Source organism: Taeniopygia guttata, chromosome 4, assembly GCF_048771995.1.
Source record: "Taeniopygia guttata chromosome 4, bTaeGut7.mat, whole genome shotgun sequence".
Classification (NCBI taxonomy): domain Eukaryota; kingdom Metazoa; phylum Chordata; class Aves; order Passeriformes; family Estrildidae; genus Taeniopygia; species Taeniopygia guttata.
In genome coordinates this window covers 10,728,207-10,742,272 of record NC_133028.1, presented here as the reverse complement: position 1 = coordinate 10,742,272, position 14,066 = coordinate 10,728,207, and the positions used below count along the sequence as shown (strand labels likewise).

At 37.2% G+C, this 14,066-nt stretch overlaps 1 protein-coding gene across 11 annotated transcripts in view; it reads right to left on the bottom strand.

Annotated features, from left to right (window-relative positions):
- The window catches only part of ABLIM2 (actin binding LIM protein family member 2), a 167,992-nt gene extending 154,154 nt beyond the window's left edge, over positions 1–13,838 (bottom strand). For all 11 annotated transcript variants that reach the window (XM_072927966.1, XM_072927968.1, XM_072927971.1 and 8 more), the window contains exon 1: positions 13,531–13,838. In XM_072927966.1, the coding sequence (XP_072784067.1) occupies positions 13,531–13,823 (293 nt within the window). In that variant the 5' untranslated portion in view covers positions 13,824–13,838. The remainder of the gene's footprint in view (positions 1–13,530) is intronic.
- Positions 13,839–14,066: the final 228 nt, after the last annotated feature.

Here is a 14,066-nt window from a genome sequence, read left to right as displayed (position 1 = left end):
AAAGTTCAATAACTTTTTGTCCATTGTATTAGAGTAGGGGAACAGCTTTCAAAATTAGTTTGCAGTAAAATTAGTGAGACTAGAAATTTGTCTAAGATTAAACTCGAAAGAGTCAAACTCGAAAGTCTTTTCTTTCTCCTTTTTCCTTCTAAATAGTACAGGAGGTAGTACACAGTGACTGAGTTGAGGATGCCTCAGAAAATGCACCAATGTAACTGTGGATCTTTGATATGTGTGCCACTTTTCCTCATACTGACAGAGAAATAAAACTTACACAGATGGTTTGAGGTTAGAGAGTAAATATGGCTTATTTTCTTCCATGATTTCAGTTTTAATACTGTACTGACTGGTATATACCCATATCTATTCCATAGGGATCATTTTAATTGGTTCAAGTGCTTTACTCCAGCCCAAGTTCAGAGCCCTTTGTAAGAGGGAAATTAAGGACTTAAAACATTTCCTTTTGCTGCTACAGTATGAAATCTGGTAGAATTGTGAGACTATCTTAGGCTTTGCTTTCTAATGGCTGGGAAATGAAGATTTTTATGCTGTTTATAGATCTAATCATCAAACCAAACCAATGAGGTTGGGATGCTTTAAATCTTGTCACAGCAGATATTCAACTCACAGGTTCCAGGAATGTCTTTTGTTAAATATATTCTGCTGACTTGCTGTTCTATTAAGTGTATTTCTATTGTTAAATTACTTTATCTGCAAATATTATTTATCTCCTTATTACATAGCAATGGGATCCTGTCTAGCTGTGATGAATTATGAGAGTATTGTGTCAGAAGAATTGAGTTTCCAGGAAGGGGACAAAATTGAGATCCTTGGCTACTTCATTGAATGCATGGAATGGTTTCTTGGAAGACATGTGTTTACTGGCCAAATAGGTTTTGTAAAGACAGGACATGTAAAACTGGACTTATCTAGAAATATGTGAGTGATACATATTTATATTTCATAAACAAAAAGAACATAGTCTCATAGTCTCAGCTTTGAAATGCTGAACATTAAATTCAGGGTGTGGTTTTGATTTTTTTTTTGTGTGTGTGTTGTTTTGGGTTTTTTTTTTTGGTCTTTGGTGATTTTTTTTGTTTGCTTGGTTTTGGGGTTCTTTGTTGTTTTAATGTGAGTTGTCATATCAGTCAAAACTACAAAACAATTGGAATATGAAATCTCCTAAATACTGAAAAATATTATTATTCTGTAGCTGAGTTTCTTCCTGGGAAAAGAGGTTACTGGACTTATTACATTGGTTCACTTTCTATTCTATGGCTCACACGATCCAAGCAGCTTTGCCCTTGCAGAAGTTTCTCTTGCTGGTCTCTCAAGATCTATGTTAAAGCATCCCTGTTCCGTTTTTTATTTTTAGTACCCTCAGTTATATGGCTTAACTTGCTTCTAATGGGACCTTTGCAAACAGTTGCTAATAATGCAGACTGGAGTCTAAAAAGGGTATATTTCATCATGCATTGACACCATGTAAATAGGCTGCTCTTATTAATATGCCTGAACTGTTTGCATGCTGAAACAAGGAATTCTTAAATGCTGCTTGCAGGTCCATTTCATATGTAACTTAAAGCTTATATTAGAAAATCAGTACCATAAAGTCCTTCAAGACTCATGCTTCTAATAAATACTCTCATAAAATGCTATCAAATGACACTGACATAAAGCTTACTCTGATATGGCAGAAACTGTTAGTTGTAAGCATAGTTACTATCAGTTTATATGCATATTTTATAAATTGACTGAAACAAATTTTGAACACAGCACAACCTATAATGTAAAGATTGTATTGGTTTCTCTAACAAGTTCACATGTGACTGATGCAGTGAGCTCCTTCAGCCAAATCTGCTTTCAGGCACCTTCAAAGTTACTCCTTTCCTTGCTAGACCACAAGATCTGGATTTTCTAGAGGCAGAAGAGCTATCTTTTTTTTCAAATGAAAAAAATTTGGAAGAAGTAGTACATTTGTTGAAACAAGCCTCCATCACAGATGTTTGCTCTGTGTACAGAATAGGTAAGTATGAGTTTTACTCCTTTTGATTGCACGAGATGTCCGTGTAGTTCCTATACCCCATTACAAAATTAATTTTTCAATGATACCCCAGCATTTACACCTATTTTGAAATATCTTGGTAATCAATTGGATCTTTGATATGGCGTGTAAAAATCCATTATATCAACTTTGCTATTTTTCTGCTGTTTCAAGGCTTTTTCCAGCAGAGGATTTGTAAATATTTCGTCTTTTTTTCTTTTTCCTGAGTGAATTTAAACAGGCTTTTAAAAACTCTTATTATGCTGCACAGATCTCCAGGGTTTTACATGTCTGAATTGCAAATTATAATTTCACATGGCTGCATTGTAAAAAACAGTATGTACACCCAAACACTGCTGGCTTTTCGTCCTGGGAAAGGTAGCATAGCATAATAATTACTGACAGCTAATGCAAACACACACCACTTCATGCTTGATTCAATTTTCAAAGGTACAGAAAAGTAGCAAAATTGAGTCATAGTAACATAATCTCTGATACAGCTCTTATTTCTCTGTGCTGTGCATAAGCAATTGGGGTAACTGGGGTTTCACCTCCATAGACTTACTGTCGGGCAGGGTGATGTAATGATGCCTTGTGAAGACCAACCTAGAACAGAGTCTAGATGGAGCTAAAGAATAAATCAGGTATTTATTAGGAGACCTCACAGATCTACCTTGGACAGCACAAGAGTCCAGCCAGGACTACACCCAAGATGAACCCAAAACAGTCACAAAATGGATGACCAGACATGGGGCCTCACACTGTTATAAGTTTTGGTCCATTAGCACATTGGAGCTAATTGCCCAATTACAACTCCAGCCCATGAAGTCCCATCCTTCTTGTTTTTCTCTCTTCCGTCCACGTTGTTTATGCTCTTGGGCCTAAGATCTGGATCTGTCCTTGGTCCCCAGCTAGAGAAGGAATTTGTATCCCTACTCCATGAAGAGAGCTTACTATCCTCTAACAAGAATCCCAGACCCACACACTAAAGCAGTACAGAATCTGAAAAATATAAAAGCCTGACCCATCAGTAATAGTCTTGCTGAACTGAGGAGAGGCAGTGGTTTCTTATTCCACCACAGGCTGTTGGTGATGCATATGCTTGTCCAATGTCTAAGGAAGTTTTCTCTCCATTAGAGCCATCCTGATAGACAGGCCTGTAGGCTCCAGGCTGAAAGGAGCCACTGTAGGTTGGAGTCAGGCATGTTGGTTTAATTCTGCAAATCGGAGTGTGAGTGTGAACAATAACTAGGGGCGTGTCAGACCTGCCCTGGCAATGTGCAAAATGCCTCCACATCTCACCTCCTGTGCCCTAATGAAAAGCCTGGGAGCAAAAGCTCAAACCTTTAAGGTACTAAACCATGTCATGGGCTTAATGGACATACTGCTATTTTTGCTGTTGCACATTTTTCACTCTATCTCCTCCCTGATCTTTTTAAGTACCACCTTCTTTTGCATCTTCCCAAGCACATAGTACCATCTTCACCACTTTTCTCTTAAACAGCTCTATTGATTCTCATCACTCAATTTATCCAGAGCAAGCACTTTTAATATTCACTTGATATTATGTTGTGCGATCTGACTAAATGGATTTTCAATTCTTACATCTCAATCAATCTACTGAGAAGTATTTACTTATGAGCGCTTCCCTGATTAAATATTTAGAGTATTAAGTTACAACTATTGTAAACATCTGTGGCTTTCATCCACCAAAGTCAGAAAAGCATTTATAAAAAGGACTTCCAGAAGTAAACAGTCAGTGAGACGTCATTCTCAAAGACTAGTAGATTTCCACTAGCTTAAAAAGAGCTTAAATAGGTCTGTGAGCCTCTGCTTGTGTATATATCCTTCAAGCCATCAGTACCCTATTGCATCAAATGCATGAAAGACAGTGAAAATATTCCTGAAATCAGTATGAAAACTGAAATGCCTTGAGAAATATCTGCTACACAAAATAGTAATTCTTAAATGCTCTACAGATGTGCTATGTTTAAATGTAAAGCTAGATCTATAGCTATAATGTCTATAGAATTAAGCTCAATTTTTTAAAATAAGAGGTATTTTTTTCACCCACCTGCTATTGAAATGACTTCAAATGTCTGACATTTATTTACACAAACAACCCTAAATAATTTCCCTTCCCACCTCTCTCCCCATTACCCTAGGAGTGACACTAAAGATATGAAGGGATCCTTGCTACCTCTTTTTAGGAGTGGGTTGTGGAGAATGGTCATATCTCTGCTGCCCACTTGTATTTTAATGCAGCAGAAACGCCTCCCTCCTGCAGGACAGGTTGGCTTTAATTCTGGCTGTGATGTGCTCCCCACCTTACTGAGCAGAGGTAGCTACTTGATGATAGCCATGCAAAAGCAGTGAATTGTGTCAGCAGGAGGGTAAGTCCCTGTTAGCTTTGGGTCAGACTTAGAATATTTCTTTTATTCTAAATTTCCAGGATGTATCAAATTCTTATGACTTACAGAATTATAAACCGAGCCTTATTTTAGGAGATTTGAAACTGATAAATGACCAAGATACTATGATTTTTGTTCCAATATGATTTTTTTTCTTTCTTACAGATGTATTAGAAGAACCTGAATTTCAGAAAGCTCATGAATGTGGTAATAGTTCATACACATACAGTTTTTACATAAAATGAATGAGACTTCTGATATTTTTGGTGTCTTTGTCAGCTATTCTCCTTCTAATGTCTCTTTACATGCTAATTTTCTTTGCTCATTGTTTGCTTTCTGAGATTATGCTTTAACCCCTTCTTGATAGGTTTTCTGTATGACATTGTGTGGGTTTTCACTGATATCAAGTGTCTTTCTTGGGAGTTCCTATCCAGCTGAGAATTCTATGACTTCCCTTTCACTGATGTGACACACATTCACCACCTCTCAGCCCCTCCACATTGTTTATCAAGGCAAAATACTACTTATGGGGCACCTGGCAACTGCTGAGTTTGAATTCCAGCAGATTTTTTTTTTGTCTACTAGAAAACTTTGTCCCAGAAATAGATTCCTCAAAGGAGATATTTTGTCGAGAATGCAGAATTATTTCCCTTTGGTATTTGTTGCTAAGCTGTCACTATCATTACTCATATTGTACAACATTTTCCTAAACAACAATTTTTACATTTATGATTCTGCTGCAGTTTCAGAAATGATATTCTAAGGGAATTGAGCTCTAAATCTGTAATTTCAACAAGCTCCTGTTGATCTGCAGCTGTAAACTTAAGAACTGACTATGACTGTATACTCCATCCCAAATCCCTGCCCTATTAACTGGGCTGGAAAACAGTGGGAGGATTAAGAATTGATGGCATATCTGCCTTTATTATATTTGTAAGGTATTCAACAATGTTGTCACTAGGAGAATTTAGATCAATGGCCACATCAGTTACCAGAAATTGGTAATTTTGTGAAAGATAATCTGTGCCAGCAGAGAATCAGGGCTGATATTGATTGATAGAATAAATTCTATTACAAAATACACAGGCCTGGCTGGCTAAGACAGGAGAACAGAACCTTTGCAGGCAGCCCCAAGCACCATGTGAGACTGAACCAGCACAAAGAGCACAGTCCTACCCCTGCCCTGGCTGACCTGCCCAAGCAGGCTGGCAGGACACAGGCATACCCTTACTCCACTTGAATGCTCGAATTCCCATTTCCCTCACACCATAAGTCCAACTATGCCCTGACCCTGGCCCTTTATCCACTTCAGACCTTGGATCTTCCTAGATTCCCTTCTGCTTACCAACTAGTCTGAACTGTATTTTTTGGCAGGTCTCTTGTTCATGTACACGTGGAGAGAACAGAGAATATACACTGGCTGTATTTCCTGAGTATACAGAGACAAAAGGCAGTTTTAAATGAGTTAATGCTGGACTTCAGTTGGATTAGTGTTGGATCAGGCCCAGGGCCTGGCTAGACAAGTGTACTGATCACTAACCTGCTTACATGTGGCAAATTCTGTTTATTCTCACTCCTCCAGTCTCCCACACTTCTTCATCCTCCTTGCTATCTTTTTACACCTTTGGTTTGTCTCCTAGACATTCTGTTAAGAAATCATGGTATGTTTACATAATGTTTTCTTAACAGCATCTTCACTGACAAATGTTTTAGTTGGTCTATCAAAGGCCTTTGTGTGCATGCATACAGGAAGTTGTGATCTGTATTTTTTTTTTAATTTCAGAAATTGCATGCTCACCTTCTAGTCCAGGATCCACTAGCAAGAATGGCAAGATAGAAGAATTGCTGAAGAATTTCAAGAATTTGGAGGCTAGTCAAGCTGAAGAGCCAGCTGCTGAAGGGAAGGAAACTGCTGTCTCTTCCAAGACTGAAATATTTCCTCTACCTGAAGGGCCTTGTTTCCACATATGTCAAGAAGATATTCAATCATCTGACATCTTTGAGCCATTGTTACTCTTCTTAAATAGAAAAGAGTATGAGAGCAGCTTCAAATGCCTGTATAATTTCTCTTATTCATTTACAAATAGCATGTTTTATGGATTTTCTGAAGAAGAAGAACTGGTTAATTTTTTAAGATTAGCAAGGGAAGCAGCAAAGAAAGCAGGTCTGTCCTGGGCACTAGCAAGGCTGTGTTTTCTCTTAGGCAGGCTCAGTGTCAAAAAGCTGAAGTTTTCCCAAGCTCGTGTGTATTTTGAGGAAGCATTGAGAGCAGTAGCTGGAGGGTTTAATGATTTGTACTTTGTAATTGCTCTTTATACAAATCTAACAGTCATCTACTTGACCCAGAAAAACCAAGAAAAGTGTACTCATATTTTTGACAAGGCTGCATCTCTTCTCATGGGAATTCCCAACTACATTTGCAGTGCTGACCTGGAGTCAGATATACTGAAGTATGCTCTGAAGAGGACAATTTTTAGCCAGAACAGACATGCAGAGGCAAGGGCATGCTTTCTGCTGGCAAAACATTACAGTGTACGCAAACAACACCAAGAGGCACTGCCATTCTTGGAAAGGTTTCAGCTGTTGCTCAATGACCTGGGTTTACAAAACAATTTATCCAACAACTGTTACTTCAAACTGGCAGAGTCCTACCACGAAAAGTGTTTGCCACATATTGTGTTAAGTTGCATAAAGGTGACCTCTCCCCAGAGCTCCAGTACCTTAATGGATTGCCTGAAAAGGATTGATTTAGTCATCAAAAATGCTCCCAAACTATATGGCCTGAGAAAACTCAGACAAATATTCCCATCCCAAATTGCACCTTACCTCATACAGGCACTTTCTTCTGTCTTTACTAATGAGGAGGAAGGACTGTGCAGCACTATCTATCTCAGCTTAGCAAAGCTGTACAGCCACCACAAACAGTATGGAAAAGCCATTGCTTACATGATGAAAGCACTGGACTCTGCTTCTGCTAAGCCAGAGGAAACTATCAACTATTTGGTTTTACTTGCTTGGCTACACATTCTTTACAAGCAATATGAAGTGGCTTTAGCTATTTTAAATGCTGTTGTAGGCTCTGCATGGAGCAGTCCTCAGCAACTTGGCATTGCTCATAACATGCTTGCCATTGCTTTGAAAAGGACAAACAACACAAAAGAAGCTGCTGAGAGCTACTACAAAGCACTGTGTATTTCAGAAGAGACTGAGATAATCCATAACCAAGCCATAGCCCTGGCTAATTTTGGGGCACTCTGCCTGCATGCAGCAGCCAGCAAGCTGGCAGAACATTATTTTATCAGAGCAGTCAAGCTATTCTCCAAGCTTCCAATTATGGACAGTGGTCAAGATTTTATCCAAGTCCTCCTTCAGCTGGGATGTTATTATGTTGGTGGAAGTGAAAGGGAGAAAGGAAGGTTTTACTATGAATGGGCTTTCTTAGTTGCAATGGAGACAAGTCATCTGGAGAGTAAGTATATCATTTATAAGTTACCAAATGTATCCTGTTTGGGAATGTTAATTAGACAAATATGTCACATCTGCACTTAAAAGATGCATGTATTCCTTTATAATTCTTCCAAGCATGATTGAGGCAGCTAATACAGCTAAGGTGACTCTGTTACTGCTTTGTTTTGGAAATGAAATATGAAGCAACCCATAGTCTTTGTTAACTTAGAGAGTGAATGAAGTGGTAGTGGGATATTCTTGTTATGATTTATATATTTTTCATTGTCTGTGCTGTAATTTGTGAAACGGAATAATTTTGAAATTAATTAACTTTAATTTTAAAACAGCAATTCATGTTTTGATTTCCAATCTATTCTGCTAGGTCAACTACAAGCAATTAAACTGCTGTGTCAGTTCTACAGTACAGTTGCTCCCAATGAGACTCAGTGTGTCATCTACAATGAATATCAACTATCTTTAGCCAGAAAGATGTCCAACAAAGTTCTGGAGGGACAAATTTTGGAAACCATTAGTCAGCTCTATTTGTCTTTAGGAACACAAAGGTAAGACATGCTGAATAATGACTTTTCTTTCATTCTGATTTTAATGTTTCCATGCTGCAAAGGATCTCAATTTTTGTGCAAAAGCTGAATATGGCTGATTATTTTTTTTTTTCTCTCTGCTTTGGTAATATACTTCATCAGAATTTAAAAGTCCAGTGCTAATGGATAATTTTCTTGTTTCTTTTTAAGTAACTGTAATCTCTTAAGGGAGACAAGATGTTCTGCAGGGATTAGCACTACTTCAAAAACCAATTTATTTTAAAATCTATGTAAATACATTTTAAACCTATTTTATGTTATGCAGCTCTTGATGATTGCTATATCAGGTGATTTGTTTTCAAGGATTTTTGCAAGACTTTTTTTTTAAGGCATTAAAGGACATATTCCAAACAGGTCAGGCATTAAATTGCTTCTATGTAAGTGTTTCTCTTAGAGGAAGAGCTTTTTTTAAAACTTACATAAGTACAAAGCCAAAGTGGAAACTGTCATAGTTTTCCTCTTCTGCAATTTCTATATTGCTCTTATTTTCCAAATACCAATTTTTTGCTCTATCCATTGAAATAACAAACTGCACAACTTAAATTATAGTACTAAGTCCTGAGGAAACTTAGTTTTCTCTAAGAATGTTTAAAGTATTTTTTAAGGCTGCTTTGTCTGACTTTGTGGTTTTTTTTTGGTTTTTTTTTGCTGTACTTCAAGGAATTACTTTAGATTCAGATATTTTCCAGCTTGTCTTAGTAAGGATGCAAAAAATATTCTTAGTCCTGGAAAGAGCACAGATGCCTATTTTAGCTTTAAGCACCTATAGTCTGAGCATCTAACATGCTTAGTAGGTTGCCCAATTTCTTTTGCTTTGTTAGGCCTTTTTAATTATATAGTTGGTGACTATCCTTTGCAGAGAGTGAAGACAAAGGAATTGGTTAAGATTTCAAGCTGCTTGGAATTTGCAGAAAGACTTTACTAGCTGGAGAAAGCTGCTGCTTTGTGCTTGTAGTAGATGGAATTTGTAAATCCCAGCAGCCTGGCTCCCAGATGTTGACTGTATAACCTTATCATGCCAGCAGACAATAGCACAAACTCAGTGTGGTATTAGACCACAGTATCAGTATTCTTTGTGTTAGCTGTCCTGAGTAGCAAATAAACTCAGCTCTTCCAACACCACAACTGTGCAGGGCATGTTCTGTTTTAATATGTTTGTGTCTTGTGCTCAGAAGAAAATGCATTGGGTCAAGGTGATGGGAGTCTAGAGAAAGATGGAGAAAGATTTAAGAAAGATCTAGGGTTTCTATGTCTGGTATAAAGCACCACAAGATCAATAAACCTGGTAATTTATGTTCCAGAAATGATCATGAGATGTCCCATTCCACTCCCCTACCACTCTCCTCCCAGTTTCTCCCTTTTTTCCAAAAAATTGCTGATTAGTCTCAACTGCACTTAAATCTATTACGAACTATACTTAAGTATAGATTATTTAAAAAAATAAATGTGATTTCTTTGGCATTTTTAGGAAAATCCATAAATTATAGAAGAGTTAAAGATGAGGAAAGACTTTTCTACTTCTCACAAGTTTGAGGTAGAGCAAGGACACATATAAGCCATCTTGAAATAATATAACAGGAAAAAGTTTATGCATAACATAATATAACAATTTATATATCATTATATAAAAATTTGTTTGTATAATATATTAAAATATAATAAGTAACAATCTAACAGGAAATGTGGATGGAACAAAAGAGGAAAAAGAAGAGTTCTGTAGTTACTAGGGTAATAGAGTGAGAAATTATAGTTGCCCTAAATAAGGGAAACAGAATGTCTTACAGCAACATTTCTTGCTATGAAGAAAACTATTTGCAATTCTGAAGAACCCTTCTGTGATTAGCACTTTTTCCTGTTTCAGGGCCTACAGGTCAGCTCTGGAATATACCAAAAGAAGCCTTGGAATATTTATAGATCTCCAGAAAAAAGAGAAGGAGGCATATGCTTGGCTCCGGGCAGGAAAGATATATTATGTTCTGAGGCAGAACGAGCTTGTGGATCTTTATATTCAGGTACATTGTCAACACTTACAGGCATGCACATGGTATCAGTGTTGCGCAGATGGCATGGTAAGAGTAATTAGATATAAAAATTCCATAGATTTTGTCAATTGATGTTCTGATCACTTAGTGCCAGCATTCATGTAATGCTCAGCAGGTGAAGGGAAAGTCTCAGCATTTTCCACTGCTAATCCATTTTAATCTGTTTCTTGATTTTGGAAGGACTTTGGGCAGTGACCTTTCTTAGTTGCTGTTAATTCTGTGTGTTCCTCCAACACCATTTACCAGCTCTACAGCACCACAGCAATTATATGACAGAGGCATGCTACATGCTGCTGGGTGACAGAGAACAATCACTTTAGCACACTGGCTTGTGGGCCAAATTCCCAGGAAAACAGAGTATCTTCTTTAAGAAGCACTTCCACAGCATCTGATTTTTTCCCTCTGTGGCCATGCCTCGTATGACATGGAGCCAGCTGGAGCTGCTGTTTTCTTTTCACATGTGGGAACAGAGTCACATGTCTTGCACATCTCTGTGCTCAAGTAGAAAGAAGGGCTTGTATTAACTGAATGCAATTTGAGAACTAAAGAAGACAAAGCCAGAGCAGGATTTTTAACCTTGCCTAATGTAAAAGGCACATTTTCATTATTATTTTCTCTGTCAATAATGGAGGATCCTGGCATTCTTGCTTTGCATGCTCTGTCATTAAACCCTTTTTGCTAACAAGACATGTATTTATCCATGAGAACAGAATAGTAGATCTGCATTTATTTACAGAATTCAGTTCACAGGCTTTTAAATCTGCAGTTAGCAATATCTAACTTGCAGTTGGAATTTATTTCCATGATACTTTTGATCTAATTCAAATTTACTATGTGGCAGCTATCAAATACACTGTTTTTAGAATGTCATGTGCTGGCAAAGACAGCAGGATACTATTGCCAGAAAAAGGTAACCAGGTTTTTGTTTCTTCTTCAGCACCTGCCACTGGCTTGTTCAAAGACAGGGTACCAAAAAGGAGCATGTTCAAATCAAATATAGCCTTTTTCATCATTATAATAGAAGAGAAAATAAAAATATCTTTTTAAAATTGCTAATACTTATTATTTTTTTTAACCATTGAGTAAACAAGATTTTAATTTCTTTCTTTCCTTTCCCACTCCTTTTTTACTTTTCAGGTTGCTCAGGATGCTGCTCTTTGCACAGGAGATCCAAATTTACGAATGGAATTGTTTGAAGCTGCTGGAGACATATTTTTCAATGGTACTTGGGAAAAGGAGAAAGCAGTGACTTTCTACAGGGTTTGTGCAGTTTTTCTGCTGCATTGATAGTTATGTAACTCCTACCATAGCAGGTATTCTACAAATGCTGAACCAAAAGCTGAACCTCTCAGAAAATTTTTTATAAAGTAGTGCAGCTGAGTACTTTTCATGCTGATATCACTAGTAGATATCACTTGTTTCAAATCCACTTCTGGCTGCAAGAACTGTTCTAAGCAAAGAGCAAAATGAAACCAGGAATTACGTGATTTGACATAAAGGAGAGCCTGTCAGGGCACATCCTGGGGTTCAGCCATACCCAAGCTGCTGTTGTGTGTTTCAGGACAGGGCTCTCCCGCTTGCTCTTCAGACTGGCAACAAAACCACTGAACTCAGATTATGCAATAAATTGGTGGAATTGCTGATGAATCTGAAGGCTTATGAGGAAAGTCTGGAATATGCCAGAGTAGCTCTCGTCCTCAGTGTAAAATTGGGTAAGAACAATTTCCATTATAGCTGAGTATGAGTGATACCTTTAAAAATACAAAAGAACTCTAAAGTTTTCTTCCCTTGTTCAGTCATCTCTTGTCGGGATTTCATAATACTACTATAATTGCTATCTTTTACTTCTAATTCAAGAATGAGGAATTTATTGCTTACTCTTCAACTTAAGCTCAAATGGAAAACCTGTGGTAGAGCACAGAATCAAAGCTGGAATTTTATGTCCAAACTGAGTGTGCTTCTAAGAGTCAAGATACAATACTCATGAATAAAATAGTCCTAAGAGGCTTTTGAGAGTACTTTCAGATTTGCCCAAAGATCTGATTGTGAACCAACATAAGATGGAAAAATCAAAAATCATAGGTCTTGTTTCAAAATTACTATTCTTAAAGTCTGGTAGCTGTTCAACTGATTAAGAACCTTCTTAACCCTCTGTACAAGCACAGACAGGTCATTTTGATCATTTGAAGATGAAAATAATATTTTTGTTGTAAATTTTCATGTAAAATATATATTGGAATTGGCATGGAAGACTTTATTCCCATTAACTTTCTTCCTTTCATAATAATCCATTTGTATTCTTTGTAAGTATGCACTCTGTGTATTATAATTTATACATCAGAGATTAATGTAATTATTTCTTAACGTTCCAGGCACTGTCAAATCCTATGGGAGGAAATTCAGAAATTCCATAGGATTTTTCTTGAATGGCAGGTTTTGACCATGTATCTCTTAAGCAAATGTAGGTTTTTGGTTTTTTTTTCAATAAAAGCCCAGCAAATTCAATATAGATTTTTTTTTTTTTTGTTTAAGTAGCATATATTTGAGTACTTTATCTCTCTGTTTTTCTCCTGACTCCTATGTTATCTCATTAGGAAATCATCTAAATGAAAGAATAGCTTACCATCGCCTGGCAGCCATCCATCACCATTTGGGTCACTGTGAACTAGCTGAACATTTCTATTTAAAGGCCTTGTCCCTCTGTTCCTCTCCTCTGGAGTTTGAGGAAGAAACACTCTATTATGTCAAGGTGTACTCGATCTTAGGAGATATTATATTCTATGACCTAAAGGTAAGAAATTTTAACAACTTGTGTAGCAAATTTTACTATTGAGTATATATTGAGTAATATATATCAATAGTACTATTGAGTAATATTTCATAAAATCATATTTGCCATTTTCTATTTTTGTGTGTTTGGAATGTAAAGTGAGAAAACCTCAAAAACTCAGAATCTGTATTATTTTTATTAGATACTTACAAACCTGCGCTCTGCAGTCCTCTTGCAGTCCTCTTGTATTATCTTTGAGCCTCTTATTTCAGGACCCCTTTGATGCAGCTGGTTATTACCACTTGGCACTCGCTGCTGCCATGGACCTGGGCAATAAAAAAGCTCAGCTGAAGATTTACACCAGACTTGCTGTGATCTACCATAACTTCCTTGTGGATCGGGAAATGTCTCTCTTCTTCTACCAAAAGGCAAGAACCTTTGCAACAGAGCTGAATGTAAGGAGAATAAATTTAGCTCCTGATCAATATTACAAGAGTTCATAAGCATTTTTGGAAAATGTAGCCTACCTACTGCAGAAGTACCTATGGAAATACTGCACTGGCTTTGTAGGAGGATGCAGGTTGCATTCAGTGACTCATTATCTGTGTGCTGTAAAGTGGAGCTCCTCATCCCAGACTAAATTACCAGTTTATATGACAGTGAATTACATTTCATTGTCTTTGAGATACAGTCTTGTACTTGTTAAGGATCAGTCTGTGAACTAAAACCAAAACTCAACAGTCTCTTTTT